Source organism: Parus major, chromosome 1 (genome assembly GCF_001522545.3).
Source record: "Parus major isolate Abel chromosome 1, Parus_major1.1, whole genome shotgun sequence".
Classification (NCBI taxonomy): domain Eukaryota; kingdom Metazoa; phylum Chordata; class Aves; order Passeriformes; family Paridae; genus Parus; species Parus major.
The window spans coordinates 32,940,843-32,958,661 of NC_031768.1; the positions used below are offsets into that span (position 1 = coordinate 32,940,843).

The 17,819-nt window shown below is 41.6% G+C and overlaps 1 protein-coding gene across 1 annotated transcript; it reads left to right on the plus strand.

Moving 5' to 3' along the window:
- Nucleotides 1–458: 458 nt before the first annotated feature.
- Nucleotides 459–9,779, plus strand: LOC107213040 (regucalcin-like). The gene is made up of 7 exons (XM_015647045.2): nucleotides 459–603; nucleotides 3,601–3,769; nucleotides 4,227–4,409; nucleotides 5,643–5,858; nucleotides 7,306–7,437; nucleotides 8,076–8,230; nucleotides 9,330–9,779. Exons 2-7 carry the CDS (start codon nucleotides 3,604–3,606, stop codon nucleotides 9,378–9,380), a joined length of 903 nt encoding a protein of 300 aa, XP_015502531.1. The 5' UTR covers nucleotides 459–603; nucleotides 3,601–3,603; the 3' UTR covers nucleotides 9,381–9,779.
- Nucleotides 9,780–17,819: the final 8,040 nt, after the last annotated feature.

A 17,819-nucleotide genomic window follows, 5' to 3' on the forward strand; every position in this document is an offset into this window, starting at 1 on the left:
TGGTAGAAGTCCTTCCCTGTGTGTGTGTGTGCTACAGGCAGCAGCTTGGAGCTCTTTGCTAAAGTGGGATCAGGCTTTGCATGCTCGAGGAGAGGAGCCCTGTGACTCCACACACGACAAGGTTGTGGCACAGCTGGGAGTAGGAGCCAAGTCTTAAAGATGATAATAAGTCTTAATCACAACAATATTTTTTTTCCTTATCAGAGTAATACAAAACCCTCCCTTCCATCTTTCATTAACCTTCCCTTTTCAACACCCTAAATTTTGGAAGACTGGGCTAGCCCTTGGGGCGACTGAATGGTGCAATGCCTCAGTTTCCCTCTCACACTCTCCTGACATGAGAAAAATACTGAGCAAGGATTTTTCTCTATCACATGTCCTGCTGCTGGCACTGCAAACCAGACCATTCAGAAAGGCTTTGGTCCCTGCCTCATCATTCATGTGACTGCTGACTGAATACAAAATGTAAAAGGTTACCTGCTCCATGCAGATAACATCAACTGGTGCACATTTTTAACCGTCGCTGGAAGCAGCAGCCAGTTTCATTGGACCAGTGCTGGAAAAGAGTCACCAACCCAGGTCTTGCAATATTTTCCTCAGCAGGTGCGTTGATGTGATGAACTGCAGAGTTTCGCATAGGTGTCCTCCAGCTTGGTAAAGATATTCGGCTGTTTGACTGAGGGGAAAAGGGTTCTTAAAATTCATAGGTTTATGCAGATGGTTGCTTGACTGTAAATTAAAAGTTTTAGCTGTTTGCCTGCTTATTTGAAGACTCAGTTCGACATCAAAAATGAAATTATGTGCGTTTGTGCGGGAGGGTGAGAGGAGGGAAGCAGAAAAAAACTTTTAAGGCCAGTCATTCATTTGTATTTTACCTGTACCTTTTTAGGGGTACTGAAATGACCAACTTTTGTCCAGATGATTTGAAAAGGAACGTGGACAGAGGTCTAGAAAGACTAGTTTCAAATAGTTACCAGAGAGAGGGTTTACTTTCTAGTGCATACAGGATGTTTTACATTATTTTTTTTATTCCTAACAGGAAAATTTTCTTATGGTCTCCAAATTCTGGTAACTTTTACCAGAGATTTTAACAGTTTAACTTGGAAAATGTTTCAGTGACACCTGTCTGCCCCTTAGTCTCCATAAGGAGTTTGGGCATGAGTCCAGGGGGCCACAAAGCCAACAAAATGTTGGGAAGAGGATATGGGCAGGGTGAATGTGGTGATTTTTTCTGCAGGGATTTTGCTTTGAGAAAATGCAGAAGTATTTGGTGATTTTTGCTTGGAATTTCTCATCTTTCCTTGCATGCTCATCTCTGATGGGTCAGTGCTGTACCAAGCAGGGTGTGAGGCACCACAGATGAAGGTGTGTAAGGTGGCAGGATGCCTGGGGACTGATTATGCTGGGATATTTTCACCTGGGTTTTTGGGGGTCATTTCCTCATTTTTCCCTCTGAGATGCTGTATTTGGTGAAAAGTTACTGCTGGATAGATCCATGGGGTGTAAGCAGGGAGGGCATGGCAGGAAATGAGCAGAGCACTGAGCAGAGGGGGACATGGACTGGATAGGATCAGGGCTGAGTCCCTCACAGCTTCTGGGGACTCTTCTGGAGAGCGATGCTGCCACTTAGGGTTGGATGGTCCTTCCTGTTAAAAGCCTCCATTTTCAGCTGCTTGTAAAAATTAGTGAAACCTCAGCTAGCAAAGCACAGACCTTCCCTTCTAATTACCCTCTTCTTAAAAACAGGGAGGGCAATAAAAACATAAAAACAAAGGATGATTTGAGCCGCAATATTCACCAATATGGAAAACTCCACAGGTGGAGTGACACACAGGAGTTATTTCTTTGGCAGAGGGGATGGATGCTGTGGCTGAATGTGCAGCCAGGGAGGGAGGATGTGCACTGAGGGTCCATTGGGACAGGGCAGCATGGCTGGGGGAGCAGGGCAGGGGGAAGCAGGCAGCTGGTGCAGGCAGGATGGTTTCTCCCCTGCCTATGCCTTGTGAAACAGCTGGCAACAGTGTGATTGTGTACTCCTCATGTGGCACGTGGGGTGGGTCTATGAATCAGTATTTCACCACAGCTTATCTGACAGGCCCCTGTTTTGGTGTTGCAGAAGTTGGACAAAAAGGGATCTAAATGAAACAGGAGCTGGTGGGAAAATAAAGGTTTAACAAGGCTCAGCTGGGTCAATGAAACAACTGATAAGACAAATGCACGCTGGCTGCTGCAGATGCCTCTTTATGCCTCTGCAGGAACTGCACTGCTGCTGAAATCTTGTTTCCCCACTGGGTGAGAACAGCTCTGTGCTTTCTAGACCATGATACAATAAAGTCAGCATTGTGTCTCCAAGCCTCAGGTCCCATATATGGCAGCCACGTGACACAAAGCTTTAACCCACAAAAAACTCACTCCTCCAGCTCAAGCATTGTTTAACAGGTTTCTGGAGGTTAAAACTTGGCATCTTACTGTGTATCCTCATTTACGCTTGAGATGTTATTTGCTATTTGGAACGGCTTGCTGCCCAGCCTCTTGTGGCCAGAGTTTTTTGGAAGGGAGAAGGATGTAATTGATAGATAGGTTGTTTGAAACTTACCTTGATGGTGTGACTCATTGCAGGAAAGATCCCATGTCCCTCAGCCCTGGCATTTCCACTCACAGTGATTGACTGGCTCTTCCCACGTATTTTGAAGTGCATTAATGCTAATTAATTATCTGTAAACCTTATCACCAGCTCACCTACTAGGAAACAATACCCACTTGAAGATAGTAATCCCTAGAACTGATATTATGTCAGGGATTGGCTGCTTCCCAAGAATTATCTCCCTATCTGTGGAAAAAATGTGCTGAGGCCAGTGAGTGCAGCTGTGGAGGCGGCTCCATTAGGGGTGACTGAGGCAGTGAGTGGGCCCCTTTCTTTTGTCAGAGCTGAATGATGGAGGTTATTGCTCACATCCCACCCCACAGCAAGGTCAGGGCAGGCCCAGGATCTGTGTTCTGGACGACATCAGTGGGTACTGGACACAAACCTGATGGATTGTGCACCCTGTGTGGATGTCCCTGTGAGGACCCTGCTCCAATGGGGATGGGGTAGCCAGGGCATGAGCAACTTCTGGCAGAAGCAGGCATATGGAAAGCGATCGTCACTGGTGGCTTTGGCCCCTCAAGCAGCAACTGGGGTAATTGCACCCCACAGCCTGGCATTGGACAAAATTTGGCATATGCAGCAGGGCTTGGAGATGAAGTTGGGGCAGTGATGAAGAGGAAATGCTTAGAGGGAAAACAAAGCAGCAGAATTTCAAAGGCAGGAGCTTTCCTCAGTATTTGCATATTCTCACTGACTTGGTGTGGGAACAGGCATTTGTTGTGTAGTGGCCTCTACAGTAGAGTGGATGCTGTGGGTGTGTAAATGTCTTCCTATGGAGGAAGTTAATGCACCTGTGTTAATAGGGCAGAGTCTTGTTTTTCCACAAAAAGATTTCTGACTCATTGGTGCTGCCTTCTGATCCCTCCCTGTGGTCTGGAGGACCCTTGGGATCATTGGCACGAAAAAATCCACATGAGAGTTTTTAATTACATCCATTATTCACTATCCCTCAGACCATGTCTTCCTCCATCAAAATCGAGTCTGTTGTGAAGGAGAAGAACCGGATGGGAGAGTGCCCAGTCTGGGAGGAAAGGGAGAATGCACTTGTCTACGTAGACATCAACTCACAGAAAGTTTGCCGCTGGAGCCCAGTCACCAATGAGGTGCAGAGCGTGTCAGTGGGTAAGAGTCCGTACTCACTGCTTCATCCTGGGAGTCTTCTCTGTCCCGTCCACCCCTCCTGGTAGGAATCCTCCAGGCTGGTGGTCTCTCTTACTTTCCATGGGACCACACACCCTGTGTTCTCACAACGTGTTGCTGAGCACAGTGTGGCCTAAGCCAGCCAAGCAGAGAGGACCATGAACATGTTGTCCCTGATGAGCCTAAATGGGAATGCATATTTATTTGGGAACTGCAGAGGAAAAGGTACAGTCCTAATGGCTGTGCCATCCTAGAAGGTGGAAAAATCCATAGAACAGAGAGCCAGTGAGATGTGCTAACAATCCCAGGGGAGAAGGATCTTAGCATCAGCTCAGCCTTTCCTGGCTGGGGATGTCCCAGTCAAGCCCAGAGGCCCTTGCTGAGGGCTGAGTGATGGCCCCAGAGCCACCCTTCATCTTCTGCTCTCTCTCACGCACAGATGCCCGTGTCGGCTCAGTGGCTCTGCGCCAGTGTGGGGGCTATGTCATCGCCCTGGGGACCAGGTTTGCCTGCCTGGACTGGGACACCCAGGCAGTCACCACCATCCTCGAGCTGGAGCAGGATAAACCCAACAACAGGTTCAATGATGGGAAAGTGGATCCAAAGGGCAGGTTTTTTGCTGGTAAGTTCCTGTCAGAAATTTCCCCTGGAGCTAAGGGAAACTAATTACAATGTATTTTATTTTGTATTTTTTTTTACGGCATTTTATTCCATGTCTTGTGAATGCTCTGCTTGGTTACTGCCCAGTTGAGGAGGACAGGGGCATCCACATCTTCTGACCTAGATGAGGACAGATGCTGTTGACAAGGGCCATCTGTCAGGAAGGCTCTCCTACTTGGTGGATGGTGTTTTTCAAACAGCTGCCTTCATGGAAAAGACAGTGAACGGGTCATATAAGTGTGATTTTTTTTCTGGAGATGTAGAGAAGAATGCAGCTTCTAGAGCAGAACATGAGCTTCAGCTTGCACCCTTTATATGCAGCCTCTCTTGGTTAGCCTGTGAAAAATAAGTATGTTGGGTGAGATCTTCAGCCTCCTGAAGGCAAGAAAGATGTTCAGGTTGTATATTATGTAAAAGGTCTTCACCCACAGGGTGGTCAGGCACTGGAACAGGCTCCCCAGGGAAGCAGTCATGGCACCAAGCCTGACAGAGTTCAAGAACTGTTTGAACAATGCTCTCAGGCACATGGTGTGCACCTGTATTTTAAGGTCACAGCCCATATAAACCACGAAAGTAGCCTATAAAGAGCAACAACAAAAACAACATATGATGCCTGCCTGAATCTTGGCTTTTGTTGTGAGCGAAGCCTCAACCCCCTGGCGCATCCTGGTGGTCCTTTGGGTCTTTGATGTCTGTGACTTAAAGCTCATGGCAATACGAAAACATCCTTTAATTGGCTAGGATCAGCTCTGTGGGAGGCAGCTGCACCTAATCTGCTCCTTTTGCTCTTTTATCAATCTGACAGGACCTATTAGTCCCTTTCACCAAAGGATTGTAGAATTGTAGAATTGTAGAATGGTTTGGGTTGGAAGGGAACATTAAGACCATCTAGTTCCAAATGCCCTGCCATGGGCATAAACAGCTTCCACTAGACCAGGTGGCTCAAAGGTCTATCCAGCTTGGCCTTGAACACTTCCAAGTATGGGGCATCCACAGCTTCTCTGCGCAGCCTGTTCCTTTGCCTCACAGAAAAGAATTTCTTCCTAAAAAACTTCTCTTTTTGGGAAGAAAAGAAAAAAAAATCACAGTCCTGTGATTCTCCCTAGGAGCTCTTCGTAACACTTACAGGTGGTTTTTGGTCAAACACAAGGAGCAAGTTTCTACTTTCTAACCAGCGCTCCCACTTCCATTTCAGGTACGATGGCTGAAGAGACAGCACCAGGGGTCCGTGCGAGGCGGCAAGGAGCTCTCTATACCCTCTTCCCTGACCATTCAGTAATAAAACAGTTAGACCAGTTGGACATCTCCAATGGTCTGGATTGGTCCCTGGACCACAGGACCTTCTTTCACATTGACAGTCTGTCATACGCTGTCCATGCCTTCAACTATGATGTGCACACTGGAAAGATTGGTACACATACTTTTAATTTTGGTGACAAGTAGTGCTACTGCTGTGTCTGCAGCAAGACCTGAGCCTGTGAGAGGCATTGATTTATTAGACAGATCATATATCTTCTGGTTTTAACTTGTCAGCTGTTTGACTGTGATATTTCTCAAATTTAGTTACACACCAGGTGTATTTGGTGAACAAATTTTGACAGTCTTTCAGCTTACTTTGATTTGGAGAAATGGCTTATATTTTGACCTGTTCAAAGAGCTGCAGGGAAGAAGCCATTTACACTGCAGAATGAGAAAGACCTTTTAGGATGGTGTTTATTCTTGAGTGCCATCTACTGGAATTACTTTGATTGTACTTGTTCCATAAATACAAGTGGAGAACGTGCATGTACTTCACAGAAAGATGTTCAGAGAATCAAGATATCATTGTGATGGAGGTTTCCCAAGCAAATTTCTGAAATTAAGATGTTTTCAAATTTAACCGAAATTAATTTTATGGATAAACATTTTTTATTATATCTGCAAGGAAGAAAATTTAAGTGTAAGCAAAATGTATCTAACCTCATTTCAAAACTCTTTGAAATATTTTCATACTGTATCAGCCTGATATACTCCACAGGGATTTAAATGGCTGAACTGCCTTTGTACTTTAAAGAGTGCAGACTTTGGGTAATCACGATGAAAATTGCACAAAGTAATTACATTCACTCAGATTTCATTTTGTTGAGAAGATGTCTTTCTATAGATTTTAAGATATAAGATTTCAAAAGAAGATACAATGCAGCCTTTCCCTCTGCAAATACAAAAAAGTAATATGTTTGAGCTTCCTAGGCTTGGCTTTATGTCTGTTCTTGGATAATGTAATGACCAGAAGGTGCTGGGTGGGTCCATGGCCCATGGGCCCTACTCCATGGACCAGATGTGCTCACCAACAAATCTGCACTGCATCCTAGACCATGAGCAGTTGGTGTCCAGGCTTAATCAAAACTGGTTGCTTGGCTGGCCATTAAAAAGTAAAGTTTTTGACCTTAAGCTAGGAGAAATTGCTTATCACCAATGTTTAAACTCGGGTAATTATTTAGGTGACCTATCCAGGCTGCCATGACCAATGAAAGTCCAGGAAAAGTTATTGTACTTGCAGCAGTTGTGTTATGGCAGGCAGCAGGTGGGTTAACAAGAGAGATGAGGGCACTTAGTTCTCCTCTCTTGGTAAAATAACAGGAACACAAATTTGGTACAATCCCAGACTGAAATGGCTGTGCCGGGGACTTGCCTTTGCCAGGCTGAATTAGGCTTTTAACACATCTGCAAAAATGTGGGTGTGATGTACATTTTGCAGCGAGTCTTCCTCACAGAAAATGAACGTAGCTGTTTGCAAGGGCATGGAAGATGTTAGACTGGGATCTGATACAGAATGGGTAGCAGCCCACATAACATCAGCTTTGTAACTCTTCCTGCAGCCTGCCCCAAGCTTTTGTACCATCTGGAAAAGGAGGAGCAAATGCCTGATGGGATGTGCATAGACGCAGAAGGGAAACTCTGGGTGGCCTGTATTGATGGAGGCAGAGTCATTCGCATAGACCCAGAGACAGGTGAGGCTTCCACTGGTTTGTGCACATAAATGTGAGGGAAATGGCAGCAGGAGGAGTGGTTTGAAGGTGAGATAAGGTGGAATTTATTGTCCATTTCTGCCCATGGGTTGCCAAGAGCATTGCTGGCTCAGGCTCTGATCATGTAGAGAATTCAGCTCCCTGTTCTGCCTCCCAATGTCAGATACCCCTGCTCCCTTGTTGGCTGATGAACTGCACAGTGTCCTTAATAATACCACTATCAACAACCCCCACAAAATACTGCATATAAAATTTCTCATGTTGAAATGTTTAAGTGGAAAATGCTTAAGGAACAACATCCCTCCCAGGCCAGGTGTCCCTGCCCTTCCTGACCTCACACACAGTACTGCTTTGTTTTGAGAAAAGGAAATGGAGCCTTGCAGATGTGGGGGAGAGCCTGAAAAATAGTTAGACATGAGGCAGATGAAATAATTTGATTTCCCCACAAACTGTCCTTTGGGATATGGTTTCTGTCTGAAGGGGAGGTGCTTTCTGAGTAAATGTCACATCTGTGCTTGTAATAAGTGTCATATTACTGCTAATAGTGCATTCATAATTACATGATTCCTAAAAAATGAACCTTAGAAAACAATTGCACATTTTGTTGCACAATTGCACAGGAAAAAGAATCCAAACTGTGAGGCTGCCTACGCCAAGGATCACCTCTTGCTGCTTTGGTGGAAAAGACTACTCAGAAATGTATGTGACTTCTGCATACGATGGACTGGACGAGGCCACCTTAGCCAAGGAACCTCATGCAGGAGAGATTTTCAAGGTGAGCAGATTTTATTTCTTTCTTTCCGTACATCAGACCCGCCAAACCTCATGTTCTGAGAGTGAGGTGGCCCTGGCTGCCCTTGCTCATCCCACTCACCTCATGAGCTGCTCCAGGTGCACTGCTTGTCCCTCAGCCAGGCCCAGCTGCTTTTGCATAGATGCTCATGCACTTGGAAGGAAGATTTGGAGAAGTTACAAGTAATAGTGTTGATAGCTGGGCTGGCCAAAGTTGGCTGGGCAGCATCTGAAAGCAGTGAGTGGGTATGGATCTGCCATATGGATATTGTATTCTGTAATACACTGCAAGAAACTGCTTTTATCTCTTTCAATTATTTTAATCACTTCTGGAAATTTCATTCTCTTACTTCTCTGTTTTTAATTGTGCCAGGTAATTGAAATGCTTACAGAACATATTTCTCCTTTAAAAATTAAATGTTTATATTTACCAGAGCAAAACTTCGCATCTCAATCCAAAAGCTTTTCTCTCTTCATTTTTTTTGCTCCATTAGTAAAAAGCACATCAGGAAAATAAAATGCTGTTCATACTCAGCAATTGACATCAACCCAAACCAAACTCTTTTACTGTTTTGGCCACAGGATGAACATGTTACAGGGGGGATGGAGATCTATTCTGGGGTCTGGGACGCTCCTATTGAAATAGAGCAGATTTCTCATGGCTGGGAATTGATACATTTAGGCAGTGCAGTTTGGAAGCCCACAGGAGGATTAAATAAGCATCTTTTGTAGTTTTGTTTTCCAGTTCCACAAGGGAATTGGTATTTTTCAAACTCACATTTGTCTTGCACAGGCAAAGTGTGTTAAAAGTTACTATGAATTGTATTGAAGATAAGGACTCCATGTGAGGGCCACATTTAAATTAGCAAAATTATTCAGTAGTGCTTGATAATCTTAAAGAGTTTGAAAGAACTCCAAGTAATGACTCATTTTGGGCTCCTCTTAAAGCAGGGGATCCTCCACGTGGTAGTCTTGTTGCTATGATATTTGTTCTATGATGTTTAAATGTTTTCGTTATACTCAGTTGGAGATTTATCTCTTTCCTTTCTTTTATCTTTCAATTTTTAATTTTTTTAAAACAGATAACAGGCCTGGGTGTGAAAGGGATCCCACAGAACTTCTATGCTGCTTGAACCTTGGCACTAAACAGCAAAGAAGAAATGCTTCCATCATGTAGTAATTCTGACTGGAAGAAGTCAAAAGAACTACAGAATTTATTTGTGTGAAGATTTCTAAGCCCACATTTGTGAGTGTGCTTTTTTGAGTTGAAGATATTTCTTCTTCTGTGGGCCTGTGGCTTGAAGCAATAGGTTAGAAAGGTAAAGTTAATCTGTGTTACACCTTGATAGCTTTTGTGACTTTCCCTAAACCTCTAAATGCTCAAGCGTAGTTTTGCTCAACTTTCTGATGACCAGCTCTGGATTTTCAAGTCTGTGCACTTCCCAAAGCAGAATCTGACTCCTCATGTTACAGTGATGCACCAGCAACAATATGGCAGATTTTAATAAACATTTTAAGAGTGGTGTCTTGAACTGGACTGTTCCTCTGCTGCAGGATTCCCCTGAAGTATCTTGGTTGTTTCTTTGATTTTTGTTTTTTTTGATGATCAGACCTATTTGTAGTATCCATTTTTACATCCTCATTAGCCTTTTTCCAGGCTGTCCTGTCTTTAGGACACTAATTAGGCTGCTGAAAATAAACTACACAACTATATTTAAAGAAATGCTTACAGATGTTTTTTCTCTGCATTCAGATGTTACCATGAAAATTGTGTCAGACCACACAGTCAGTGCACACACAGGCTGTGAGCCACCAGGACAGCCTGGGATGCCAAACACGGATGCTCAGTGGAGTTGTCCTTTCAGGAGTGATATTTCCATCCACACACATGAACTTCCCTTTGCTTTATGTGTTTTATTGTGCACACGGCCTCAACGTCTTGTCCCCCTTTCTTCTGGTGTTCATCCTCTTCTGTTTCTAGTATTTTCCTCCTTTTTCCCTTTAGATCTTCCCCTTCCTTCACCCTCCAGAAAGCACAACATCGAGGTGTATTTTTAGAGGCTGTTTAAATAATGACCCAGCACTACCTTGGGCTCACTGAACCACTGTGATCCTTTCAACATTTCAGAATGCTTGAGACATTTCAGAATGCTGTAGATATACAGTGAAATCTAGCCTTTGCATTGAGTTTGCTCTCCTTTTGCTGCCTGGAAAGATACACAGCACAAAATACGTTTTCAGATTTACATGCTGACATTTTGTAATGTCATGAAGAAGGCAATAAGATGCATCATTTACCAGACCAGATGTTTCAGTGCCTTCCTCTGAGGTATTTGACCTTTTCACCCCTGCTATTCAAAGCCCTCAGACACTATGAGCAGGGAGAAAGTACTCAATGCCTCATGAGGATAATCTCTGCCAATAAATCCTGCATGAAGGAGCAGAGCAGTGTGGTTAGCCCGCAGAAATGTTAAACACAGTTTCAGTAGGGCTGTACACAGGTTCCCTCTAGAATGAGGTGTTTTCTCCAAACCCATCATCCTAGTGAGGGGTCCCTCACAACAGTTTTGAAAGAACCAAGCTGGGTTGATTTCTTCCTTTAAAAATACCCATATTTCCCAACTCTCTTATGTGGTAGCCTTTTTGGCCTTCTGACAGGTGGGAGATCTGATCAGGCAGGGAATAGGTCAAGCCACATGTCCTAGGAAAATGTCCCACCTGTTTCAAAGGTGGGTGTGACAGGGAAGCTTAAGTGGTATATTTGGCCCCTCAGTTGAACTGGGCCACAGTCTGGAAAGAAATCTGAGATCCAGAGGACCAAGAAGTACTGTTGAATATACTTGGCCACAAACAGGATTTTCCAAAGTCATGATTATTTCAGTGCTGTCACCTGAAGTCTACCCTAAAACCCACGTTAGGAGTTTTTCAGACACTTATTGTAGATGCTTACTTTAGGTCATTAGCAAGCACTTTGCTCCTGAGCTACTTGACCAGATAATTTGTGTAACAGGATAAAGGGGCTTGGCCTATCACTCCTACCTTTTGCCCTGGTGGGGAGGTGAGTCCATAGAGCTGCACAGAGACAACTTGATTGAGAAATAAAACATTCAGCTTATTGTAATGTTTGCTCAACAAATAGGCTGTTGTTTTTCTTCCTAAGTCATAATTCCAATCATAATTAAACTGCTGGGGGTTCTTAAGAGCAAGGGTGCTAAATGCCCTTCGGCACCATGTCAATGCCAAACTGGTATAAGGAACAAGGACAATTATGCAGGATTTCCTGTTTACCCCATCTGGAGAGGAATGTGAGGCAGGGTGTTTGGAGGCAAGTCGAGTGTCCTAACCTTTAATTAAAAAAAAATATAGGAAGCGAGTGCAGATACTTTATTTAACAAAAAATACCCAGTTATTTGCAAAATTGTCTACCTACTAGGTCCTTTGCTCTGCCAGAAAAGCAGAGTAGAGAATTTTGAAACAATTTACACTTGAGAAGTACTTACTATCCCTGCAATTTATTTTTTTTCCTAGAGCTTTGCCAGGCATGTAGGCTGGGGTTGCTGGTTTGTTATTCTCTAGCCACTCCTTCTTCCATTTCTAAAGGGAGACATGGTCTGTGCTGCTCTCATATTCCAAGATCCAAGTTCCTTTGGGAACTCTCTCTTTGTAGCACTGCTTCTCAAACCAAAACAGGCCTGAAGATAAGTTTCTCTCTGTCACCCAAAGGCCCACTACTTTTCTTCTCTTCAGATTTCAGAAGTTGCTGTTTTGTGATTTTGCTTGCTAAAAAGAAAGTGGTAATTGAAAACCACGTTGAGGCTGTTCTCCAGTCTCAGCTCACCAAAGTGGGGCAAAGGCCCCTTGCCTTGAGGCAAAGGATGAAGGCACAAAGGAAGCAGGTACAGGACTGGGTTCGTTCCTTTAGTAGGGAACAATATGGTATCCATAGTTCTTCCTGAGGATGCACTCTGAGGGGGTTACTGGGTGGCTGAGTACTTGATTGGTGTGGGTCAGCTCTACATATTGACAAGCATGACAGGGAGGATGCTCCTGCCCAGGGGTAACCTACAGAAAATAAACCAGCTAATGAGGTACAGACTGATGGGAGCTGGCTTCCGTTTTAAGGGTTTGCTCTGTACATCCTTTTGTACGTATTTATTATGTTTTATCTATATTTAACCTATACCACACTGGATGACATTAAACTAATAGCATTTTAAGTTAGCCATTACATGGTTAAGGGCCCACCTTGTGAAGCATATTAAAAAATGTGCTGGTGACTGACTGGTTTTGTGAAATTCTCTACCTGACTGCAGAAAAAGTTGATCTCAGCTCCCTCTTAGTAACCAGGCATTGGTTAAAATTGTTTTTGAAATGCAGCAAACTGGTGGAATAGAAAGAAGTACAGAATTTGGAATTTAAAGCTTTTGATTTGTACAGGCTGTGATGGCCTGCCTTTGATGCAGGATACATCTGGTTTTCTGAGCTGTGAGAACACATTGCCAGCTCATGTCCAGGCTCTCATCCACCAGCAGCCTCAAGTCCTTCTGGCAGGGCTGTTCTTGGTTACTGCACGGTGACTGATCTAGGGTCCTGCAGATAATCTGTGTCACGAGCAGGAAACCAACTCCATTTCCTCAACGTCAGTTCAGTGATTTACTCACTACAGAATCCGTGAAAAATAAATTAAATTACAGTGTAATCTGAAATTTGGGGAAGATTTCCAATGGCTCTCCAGGGCTTTAAAGAGAGGAGTCACTTTATTTCTGGCATTATATCTGTGTGGTTGTGTTCAGGCCAAGCATTATTTTCCACTACGGAAACTGCTTCAAGGCTCAGTGCTTTTTTGTCAGCTCTTCCTTTGCTGGGGTACACTAGCCTGACAAAATAGTTGTCTTTCTTTTTTGTCTTTTTTTTTTTTATTATAATATTAACACACAAACCACACAAACATTAAAATATATTAAAAATATATTTTAATAAATTAAAATAATATCCAAAAAAACTTTGGGATATTATTATTAAGAAAAATTTAGGGTGCTCTCTTTCTTACACAGAGATGAGAGAAGAAATGAGAAGTTTTCCAAGCCCTAAAATAAAGAATATGTAAATAAGATGTAAAATCTTTATTAAGGACTTCAAGTTTAGTCTTTAACATTGGAAAGATATTTATTTCACCTTCAGTTTTTGCTTTCCTACCAATATCTCTACTGTCAAGAAAGCTTAGAAATTGAATAATGGAAAATTATTTTGTTCTGCAATGGTGCTAGCTTGCTGTTTTCATTTTCTCTTAAAAACCTTTCCCTAATTCTGCTTTCCCAAAGGAAGGATACTGAATGGAGACCTATTTATATAATTCCAGCACTTGTATCTTCATTCTGGGTGATGATTCCTGGTGATTCCCCCAGTAACTCTCTATATACAAACAAATAAATAAAAATATAAATAAATATATTTTTAATTACAAACAAACAAACAAATAAATTTCCTAGATGTAGGAGAAATATTTGATCCTTTTGAAGGCCTCCAGTGGGAACTGGAGGCCTTCAAAATCTACTTCAAATCTACTTCAACTAAAATGAATTTTTAAGTTTTGTAATGTCAATAACTAAGAGCTTACTTTTGTTAACTTGGAGTTTTTTTGGACGTCTTCAAAACACTTTCTTTCTTTCATTGCTGATTTATTTACTTGAGGAAGACTGGTCCAACAGGTAGGTGCTTAACCCCAAATCCCAAATAAAACAAAGGCAAAACTCTGCATGTGGGACAGCTCCTTTATTTTTACATCTCTGTGAGGTATGCAAATCATATTTATCACATACTTTTGACCTCTATTTTGATCTCTATTAAAATCAACTTGGCATGTCAAAGATCTCTTATAATTGTTTCTGCTTATGCAAAATTTCATTTTTCTTAGGCTACAAGACCAGACCAGGTCAATGATTCAAGTAGTAAAACATTCAAGTAATGCTGGAGGGCATAAGTTCAAACTTTTCTTATGTGCCTTAGAGATAGGATTCCGAGATCAGCATACAATAGTCAGAAAGGATTGAAGAAAATGTTTATTGATATAATTTTTAATACTAGCCAGACAACAAGATTGATGGAGATGGGCAACTTACTTATCAGTGCAGCACCTGAACGAATCTAATCTCAGGAGCTAGGGTGGGGTTCTGGGATCCTTACTGAAAGAGCAAGAAGCCAAATATGCTACAGGTCTTCCAAAGCATTAACTATGTGACAAGACCACCTTTCAGCACTTTCAGAGCCCTTTAACAACGGCTCAGAATTAAGCTGTGCTCTGTGCTCACAATTAAAATGGGCTCCAAAAGAGATTAAAATGTCTAACCAGCACTTATTATGCGAGACAAAGAGGAGGGCTCATAAACTGTGATGAAGGACTTCTTACCTGTTTGATGTAAAGACACCAATTTCACAAACATTACTTGCCCTGACAACAGGACTAGGAGGTACTCCACGAGGACAGGAAAGACACCCTCACCAGTAACGTAAGTGCCTATGCTAAGTCCCACTGCATTCTTATAGTGTACTCCTCTCGTACATGCAGCAAAGATAGTCTCTGTAAACCTGTCATTTCCCAGTAGTCACTCTGATAAATACAATAATCCTGCACTTTGGCCATTAGAAAATCAGAAATCAACAGCAGAAACACCAAGTGTCTGTGACCCAGCAGGTAAAAATGTACCTACAGTCTTTACCATGGGATACAGCAGGCAACTGAAGAGTAACACAACACTCAAGACATCAGCACAATTGAAGGAAGGAATTCTTACTGATGGAAGACAACTGCAGCTAACTTAGTTAAGTCTAAGCTAACTCTTAAGTTCTTATGAGCTCCTGATGGAACTTGCAAGGAGAGATTTCTCTGTGTTCAGTACAGAGGGAATCAGTTTAAAACTTTCTATTCCTTTAGCACTAAGCCCATCTTTACATCCCTAAGACAAGTACAGATACCTGTTATTCACTGTTGAGCTGATTTAACTAGTTTCTGGAAAACACTAGCTCATCCTTCCCATTGTTCTGTTTTCTGCAAGAAGTGTTTACCCTAAAGAGTAAGCTGGTGAGGTCTCCATGATTTATGGTGCAGGTGGCCATATGCTCTTGAGTTCTGTGACCCTAAAGGTATCTGGAACTTAAAAATCTTCACTTAATCTATCTAAAACTTAGAAGGTCAAAATTATGTATTTTCATGTCTTGAAAAGAAGATCTTATAATGACATACAGGCACTTTTGTGCTTTTCAAATATTTTCATTCTGGATCTTTACAGACACAGAAATCAAGATGTTGATTACATCAAATATTCAGAATGCCTAAACACTTTGCTGTAGAATGAAAGTCAAAATAATAAGATATGATCCCAAGCCCCATATATGATCTGGTAGAGAATAAGGTTTTTTCTGGGCTCTGATATAAAACCCATTTGTGATACACATACAGTAGGGAAAGGAAGACTCTTCTTCCATGTGTTCTGTTTGAAGAACACCTAGGATCTTGAAGTCTGCCTAGGACTTCAACTTGCATGCTTTAAGTTTTATCATTTACATTTTGTTTGACTAGTAATTATATGAAATGACAAATTCCACATCTGCCTCTTCTATGGACATTTGGCCTGTGTGCTGCTACCTGACAAATATAATATTGTAATATTACTATTTTATTCCTATGCTGTATTTTTATAAACTATAAAAAATGCCATGGTTGTTTAAATAAAGTGGAGTTTGCATTTAGTGTTATAGAATTACCTTATTTTTACATGGTGTATGTATATATATATATATATATATAAATATTTAACGTTCTTTCTGCTCATAGCACTGAAACTAGCATAATTACCTAGAATTGGTGTATTTGGGGAACATGATATAAAGAAATGTCATATTTTCAGGGGTACGTCCAGCTGTGTTAAAAAAAGGTGTGCTTTTAATGTAGGAGATCTCCACAGTATTCTCTTTTGTGATTCAGTGATGTTATTATGACTTTAAATAGGATATACATGAGCAGCCAGCAGCCTGGCACACTCCCAGATCCCCTGATTTCCAGTGTTCAGACCCTTCGACCCTGTGGGAAAACCCCAGATTGACTATAGGCAAGCACATGGACTCTCTAGACATATTCACTCTCCCATGCCAAATCAGTAGCACATGGAATTAATGACCTTACTTGCAAGATCTCAAGTGCTCTGGGTTGTACTGTTGATGACTGAAGCTATCCTGAAACTGACCTTTGTGTTCTTACCAATCAAAATATGTGCTAGCCATAAGTTTTGCAAAATTTGTTTTTAGAATGCAAGATAGACCTTTAAATTGCATCTTATTCCCAAGGTTTGTAGCATAAACAGAAATGAACTGCGGGGGAATAAAACAGATTGTTATATGTTGCATAAGGGTACTGGGGATAATGAAAAATATCTGCTGGGAAAGAGATACAGCAGATTGCTTGGAAAATTTTTGCTTTATTCTGAAAAAAATGTGGCTGGAAGGTCCGTTGAAGAGTGGCCATTAGAAATATGATTCATGATTATTCCAGAACAAGATGGAGAAATAGCACCTGAGTGATAGAAGGTAGACTTCAATAAAAGCTGTTGAAGGGTTTGTGCTTTACAAAAAATACACACAATAACACAGTATTCACATGCATACACTACCCCAAAAAGAGAAAGAAAAAAAGAAAAAAAGAGAGAAAACGCAGTAAAACATCAGTTGGATTAAAGCATGAACTGTGCATGAACCTTAAACACAAGAAAGGATCAATCTGGGAGCAGAAAGTAGGTCAGGCTACTGAGGATGAGTGATAAATATAACATGAAGATAGAGGAACAAGCTTTTAAAAAATAAAAGCTCAAAACATGATGCATGTGCAAGAGATAAATAATTTTAGAAGTGCAGTTGTAACAGAGGGAAGGTGAAAGCAAGGATGAATTAGTCAGCTCTTCAGAAGAGAGGAAAATATATTTCTAGATGATAGTCAGATGGTAAAATTTTGTAATAACACTTTTTTTTCCTCATTGAAGAATGATCGATTTCAATTGAAGAATATTATTGAACATTCCAGCAATGTAAGTAAAGATGCTAACTTTGAATAGGAAAAGAAAATTTAGAGTTTTTCAAGTCAGCAAGGGATTATGAGTTTCCTCATGAAGTTATTAAAGAACTTCACAAGAAATATTGGATAATAATGTTTTACTGGAGAACATGTTATAGGCAGGAAATGCCTTGAAAGGCTCATGAAGAAAAAGATAGTGATTGTCTTTAAATAAGTAGAAAGGAATATTAGGGTATGATTCAGCCACTAGCTTAATTTCTGCTTTCAGAAAATGTTAAAAAAAAAAACTGACTAAACAAATTGTTAGTACTGAAAAAACCAAGGATGTGAGCTGCAGCCAATAAGAAATTATCAAATCCATGTAATTTCTTCTTACAGCAGAACAGGATTTGAAAACTGGGCAATGCCATGTCATGTCAGCAAGGCAGCTTCCTCTATTCTGCCAGGGACCTATTCATCCCTAGTAGGTACCATTTGAAAGAGCTGTAGATTAAATTTATTTAAGATTGTA